Here is a 7,183-nt window from a genome sequence, read left to right on the forward strand (position 1 = left end):
TTATCAGACCTGATGAAGACCTGTCCTGCATGCGTTAGAAACTTCAAACTCTTTCTAAGCACTTTTCAACTGGGAGCTGAGAAACAACGTATTGTTGTTCAGCAGCTGTAGTATAACCTCACTGCACACCAAAACACTGGTGGTGCTCTGTGCTTACGGCTGTCACAATTATTACATGATCGTCTAATCGTGATTATTTGACATTATCGCAATTATTTGCCATAATCGTCATAATCGTGAATGTTGAAAAATGTCAGAAAAAAATGTCAGAAAAATTGTAGATCGGCTATTTCCACTATCAATGTTATTTTCTAAGTAGTAAGTTGTCAAATATGTCAATATGTTAATTGTAGGATAGGATAGTAATAGGATAGTAATGTATTTGTATGTGTCAATTATCAACGACAAATACACAATTAAATCGTTAATCGCCAATTATTTGAGTGACAATTAATCGTCATGTAAAATGTCATATCGTGACAGCCCTACTGTGCTTGTCCTGAACCACATGGATTCCCCTGCCTTCCTGACAATTCTTGTCCACTGTATGCTAGCTATAAATACTGTAAAGACAAAATGAAGGGGAGAGAGAGAGAGAGAGAGAGAGAGAGAGAGAGAGTAGGGCTGTCACAATTATTACATAATCGTCTAATCGTGATTATTTGACATAATCGTGATTATTTTTCACAATCGTCATAATCGTTTCCATGTAAAAAATAGTGGAAATAGCAGATCTACAAGCTCGCAATGCGACACGTTGTGAGCTTGTAGATCGGCTATTTCCACTATCAATGTTCTTTTTTAAGTATAAAGTTGTCAAATATGTCAGTAATGTCTTTGTATATTTAGCTTATGTGTCATATCTACCATGTGTAACTTCAAAGCCTAAAAGCCAAACAGAAACGTAATTGTCAACGACAAAAACACAATTAAATCGTTAATCGCAATTATTTGAGAAAATTTATCGCCATGTAAAATGTCATAATCGTGACAGCCCTAAGAGAGAGAGAGAGAGAGAGAGAGAGAGAGAGAGAGAGAGAGAGAGAGAGAGAGAGAGAGAGAGAGAGAGAGAGATACACAGTGAAGGCCTCCTTACCTTGTTCCGCATTCACTTGCCCTGGCACGGCCACGCTGTAAAGCAACGGAAACCACAAGTCTGACATGTCACTCTGAGAAACATCTAGCCTCATTACAAAACCATATATTCTGAAGGTACAAAAGATGACACCGTACAGACAGATAAATCTGCAATGTGCCTCAAAGAGTACCGTGAATTTATTATGATAAGAAATGGTAAATGTCTTAAGTGCCACCAAGGTCAATGCTTACATTAATATTTCATGACAATACATAAATATACAGATACAACACATTTGGGAAGAAGAACACCACTGTGGCTTTAGCATGGGTGTCCCTTTCTAAGGGACATGTTAACAGAGACACGTTTTTGTAATATATATATCGTCGTTGTCGGGTGGAAATCTTGTATGTCCAAAAGCTTTCATTTTGTATTTATCATTTGAAAAATGAACTAAACTAGTGAAAACAGTCGATCTACAAGCACACAACGCCTCGCACCGCGAGGCGTTGTGTGCTTGTAGATCTGCTGTTTTCACTACTTTTGTGTGACGGCCTTGTATGATGAAGCAGGGCTTTACTTTGCGAAAGAACATACAAATTTGAAACTTGGAGAGACGAGGTTTCTGCCCGACAACGATGATATTTAATGCAACTTGTGCTATAACACTACAGTGAAACAACATTAGAGACGGTATACTAATCGGAAACACTCTGCGGAAATGGTGCGTGTCTGTGTGGGGGGGTGGGTGGGTGTTCAAACTGGTTACTTCCTGATTATGAGACAAGTTCTCAAACTACCAAAACACTGCCACTGGTGATTAAAATCAGACATCCTAAATATAAGAGTCACGCTCTCACGTTCTGTCATTTCCACATTCATCTATTCACTGGCTTCAGCAACTGATTTCAACTTTCACATGGCATTGACCATTAGCATTATTCAGACAGTGAGGAAGCCAAATTTTCATTTTGCTCAAAGTAAAGCTGTTTTCTTCACACTTCTGTTTAACTCTACAGCCGCAGTTTTTGACATTAATGCGCGGCCAAACATGCATGCGCAAGATAACATCACACCGGCTATACAGTGCACACCCCATAACCCAAACTCTGCATATAATTTGGGAGCACATATCTTCAAACGGGTAAGGTCTAGTATTCATAAACGTGCTGAAAGGCCTGTGTTTGGGGGAAATCCTGCCGTAGCAATGTGGTTTCACATGCATGCACGGTTGTCAACAGGACACAAACCCTCAGTGAACCTTTCTTTCTTTATTATTTTTTTCCCTGTCGCACAGCCTACGTAGTTTTTGTGACCTTGTTATAATTATTTTTTATGCTGTGCAATGCCTGAGGGATGCAAAATATTTGCGCTCTTGCATCTCATAAAGAATTTGTCCAAATCGAGGAACGGAGACAGTCCCACGAGGGAGATGAGCATGAACAAGAGGCGAGGCAACTGCATGTTATGGTGTGGGCACCGGTGTGTGTGTGTGTGTGTGTGTGTGTGTGTGTGTGTGTGTGTGTGTGTGTGTGTGTGTGTGTGTGTGTGTGTGTGTGTGTGTGTGTGTGTGTGTGTGTGTGTGTGTGTGTGCGTGCGTGCGTGCGTGCGTGTGTGTGAAAGTGAGAGTGAGAGTGAGTGTGAGTGTCTGAAGAGAGAGACAAGCTAATATTGCTGCGGCTGCTCTTCCTGCATCCTCTTCTACACCAGTGCTTCTCAACCTTTGCAGGCCGCGACCCCCAAAATAATCATATTTTAACTGGGGACCCCCCCACCCTATGAGCACTAAGAGTTGAGGCATTACATTTTGTATAACACGGTTCTATCAAGAAAATGGCAGCTCTACATGCTCGAGCCGCCTCACGTTGTGAGCCGTTGTTTGCATGTAGATCTGCTATTTTCACAATTTCTGCCTCTAATTTGACGATTTGACCAATATTTAATTTGTCATTTTAGAGGCATTAAAAAGTCCTCAAATTGCCACTTTAGAAATGTGCAGATACCCTCTATATGCTAAACTTTTTTTGTTTGTTTACTGTTGAGTGAGAAAACAATGTTGCACATTAAGTTAATCATCTCGGGACCCCAAAAATAATTTTTGGAACCCGCTGGGGGTCTCGACCCACAGGTTGCGAACCATGTATAAATGTAATACCAAACAGCCAGCAGAGTAAAGCTGGCCAACACTAGTTAAGTACTAGGCTATAATTTGATTGTAACTGAAACAGTCCCAAAAACAATAAATACAACTATAAATGAATAAATGATACACATTAGATCAATTATGAAATATATATAAAAAATCTAATTCAGAGATTGCCATGAGAAACAGTACTTCGTTGTACAATGGTGGGGTGCGAAAAAGAAAGTAGCATTGCCGGAACCAAGCATGCTGTGCATCTGATTCCCCTAGATTGTTTTTGGTTTGTGTTACTCTTAGTGCGAGTAGCGAGACAAAACTAAATGATTCGCATTATGTGGGGAACAAAAACAATGGCGGAACCCACCACCAGAACACAGTCAACACACATTATTTTTCTAAACCGGATCACACGGCTCAGTTTTAGCATCAATACCACCATGGTGGACAGGTGTGAATCAAAACAGCAACGCGGTTTCGACAATGGAACAAGAGGGGATCGCTTGTTTTCGGTGGAGATGACGGAGGCACGCCAGCGTTATATTATAAACACAATCTGATCTAGCAATCATGACATAGGCTATTTATTATAACCACTAATTCACTATGAAGTGTCTTTAATTATAATTAAAGTAAAAGTAGTCAAATAACAAACAAGGACAAATTGTTCTGCCCACAACCTTATCAAACCAAAATGCCTAAACTACTGTAAATGTAGGCCTATTATAACTATATAACTATGATAATGGTTCTTAATTAGTCCCAATTATTAAGTAGAATACTTAAAGTTGTACCATGTAACTTTTTTTATAAAACAAATCTTAAAATTGTCCTAACTGTTAAATCGCTAAAGTTTTAGAACACCCACTCCGTTATTTTCAGCTTCTGAAGCCTTCTCTTTATATGTTTTCTTCTTAGCAGTGACAGGGGCGGGATTTCGCGCCAAAATGACGTAATCTGCATCATCTGTATACGTTGTGTATACGTTGCCCAATCACATCGCCGATCATGCACACATGGTACACTACCGGCCAATCACAGCTTATCTGCTCTGGTCTCCAGGAAGCGCCTCCGCTTGGCTACAGTGTTTACCATGGTGAAGGATTTTAACCTCTTAATCCACAAATCCTGGCCAGAAAATTACGTTCTACCATGCGTTCTACCCCTCCACGGATTACTATCGGTCGCGGTGGTTTGCGGCGCCGCTCCGGTGGTCCGCGGCGGTGGTCCGCGACGACTCCGGCCGAAAAACGGCCGAAAAAAGCAATACCGCTACTGACCACTAGTTGAGCAACTTACACAGTATAGCTTTAACCTTAGAAATATAGAATGTTTATGATTATATATGTTATGATAACTTATGAAACATCGCATAGTCCAGCGTTGCGTTGTGTATACGTTGCCCAATCACATCGCCGATCATGCACACATGGTACACTACCGGCCAATCACAGCTTATCTGCTCTGGTCTCCAGGAAGCGCCTCCGCTTGGCTACAGTGTTTACCATGGTGAAGGATTTTAACCTCTTAATCCACAAATCCTGGCCAGAAAATTACGTTCTACCATGCGTTCTACCCCTCCACGGATTACTATCGGTCGCGGTGGTTTGCGGCGCCGCTCCGGTGGTCCGCGGCGGTGGTCCGCGACGACTCCGGCCGAAAAAACGGCCGAAAAAAGCAATACCGCTACTGACCACTAGTTGAGCAACTTACACAGTATAGCTTTAACCTTAGAAATATAGAATGTTTATGATTATATATGTTATGATAACTTATGAAACATCGCATAGTCGAGCGTTGCGACTCGAGTCTGCGGCGGTCGCATGAGCCGACTCAGCGACGTTACCGGCTTATGTGCCGTCTGCCGTTCTGGGCAGAATAGTAAATCTTCATCCCCCCAAATTTCGTCACCTCCGTGCGGTCCAGGCGAACACAACGGAGGGCTCCCTACCTCCGGTTCAGCCAATCACAAGCTTCCACTGGCGATACCACGTTGCTGTTTTGATACACGCCGAGGAAAGCCTGGTGGTGACACAAAGTTACTCGTCTCACCTGGACTGATGCTTGGCCCCTCCTCCATCCGACTCCGCCCCAGACTCTGTGCTGCTCTCCTCCTCGTCGTCCTCTTCCTCCCCGGCCCCCTTCTTCCTCTTCTTCTTCTTCTTCCGCTTCTTGCTCTTGTGTTTCTTGTGCTTCTTGTGTCTCTGCTGTGCCTCGCCGGCTGCCTCTCCTGCATGCGCGCGTGGCTCAGAGCCGGCTCTCTGCGCTACCTCCCCGCCATCTGCTCTGGGCACGGCCTCTTCAGCTGGGCTGAAAGGGAGAGACAACCCAAGACTTTGTTTGTTTATTGATTCACTTCACTTTGTTTTCTATCCTATCCACCTCTTTCCGCGGGAATTTACTGGAGAAGTTTTTGCACCACACTTCCGGTTAACAGCAGACATACAAGCTCACGTCGCAGATGCAACCGCTGTGAGCTTGTAAATCACACTCGGCTGCGGCGCCAGAAGCTCCGTCCAACTTCTGCGCAATGCACGATGGGATGTTGGAAAGTTGTGGATAGGACAGTGGTTTCCAAACCGCAAGCCGCAAATTGCAACTCTAGATTTTATTTAAATATGTTGAATCTAGAGTTGCAACACCAACCACTGACAGCCCATTCATCCAAATAGAAAAGTGCTATAATGTGATATTAAACAATGTTCAACTCACCAACATTGCAGCTGTATGACATGCTTGAGTTATCCTCTTTCTATCTGCAAAGTGTTTTTCATAAAGAAAATCACTGTATATGTGTTATGAGTTATTTTCTGTCAAGAGATTCCGTGTAGGTCATTATTGTTTAAGTGTTTAACTTTGGAAGCGCTCATTTTCAATAACGCAACGTCTTGCTGCCTATTGCATTATGTGCAATTTAGAACCAGGTGGTACGCAGGACTATTGAGTGATTTCCCACGAGCGCTTCCAAACTCCAATTTCTTGACAGAAAGTATATGTCTACGGTGGATTTTTACAGAACATTAACAAACACTTTGAAGATAAAAAGAGGATAATTCAAGCTTTTAATACAGCTGCAATGGTGGGGAGTTCAACGTTGTTCAAAACAATTAGATAGCACTTAGTTGGATGAATGGTTTGTTGCAACTCTAGATTCAACATGATTATTCAGAGTGGTGTTGTTTACCTTTAGCACAGACAAACAGTGAAAACACCAAAAATACAGCAACCAAATCATGGGTACACTTGGTTCTATGTGCACACTCTGGGCCTGGGGTGAAAGTAACACTCTGTATTTTAGAGTGAAGAAGCGTTTTGTTCAAAAGAACATGCAGTTCAGATAAGGATAGCTATGCGGGGGTGGCCATTGTTGTTCACTGTATTTATTGGACCAGTTTAGTTGTACGAACGGTGCCTAAAACATAGTTCCTTCCTATGATGTTTTCAGCACAACACAGATAAAAGTCGACCAACAGGTGTGTGTTGTGATGACACGTCGTAGGTCTACTTGTTGCACGGAGCAAGCTTAGTTTGATCATTGTTAGCATTGTTAGCACGTCGGCTAACGTTGCATAAAGAAGATGTCTCGACGCATTCCATTCCACGCACTAAAATGACTAAACGCTTAAAAGCTCTGGAAAAAAGAAAAGCTATGAACTAGCACACATGCATGGGAAGTGTCTGACGTTCCTTCAACGCACCCGTTATCTCCGTGCTGGTCCTCAATTTCTCTTATTTTGTTCAGAATAAAATCCTGGAAGATGTGTTCTATGTTGGCCGCCATGTTTGTGTGTAACTAGGATACAGGGCCGGGTAGCTCCACACACGCGTGCTTGATGGTTCCGTGCCAACTCAGGTTCCCATGGTTACAGCTATGGTTACAGGCAGCAGGTTCCTTCCTATACTTCCTCCTAGCCAGCCAGGATGTGGGTTTATTTTACTGTATTGTGTTGCTGACTCACAGCCAG

General features: G+C 42.7%; 1 protein-coding gene across 1 annotated transcript in view; it reads right to left on the reverse strand.

The window, feature by feature from the left end:
- The window catches only part of sonb (SON DNA and RNA binding protein b), a gene marked incomplete at its 5' end in the record, with an annotated part of 38,148 nt that extends 31,149 nt beyond the window's left edge, over positions 1-6,999 (reverse strand). Inside the window, 3 exons of the mRNA XM_080720376.1 lie at positions 1,097-1,131; positions 5,271-5,528; positions 6,917-6,999. Coding sequence (XP_080576502.1) covers positions 1,097-1,131; positions 5,271-5,528; positions 6,917-6,999 — 376 coding nt within the window. The remainder of the gene's footprint in view (positions 1-1,096; positions 1,132-5,270; positions 5,529-6,916) is intronic.
- Between the last annotated feature and the right edge of the window lie 184 nt (positions 7,000-7,183).

The sequence above is a fragment of the Nannobrachium achirus genome (genome assembly GCF_963921795.1).
Source record: "Nannobrachium achirus genome assembly, chromosome: 24".
NCBI lineage: Eukaryota > Metazoa > Chordata > Actinopteri > Myctophiformes > Myctophidae > Nannobrachium > Nannobrachium achirus.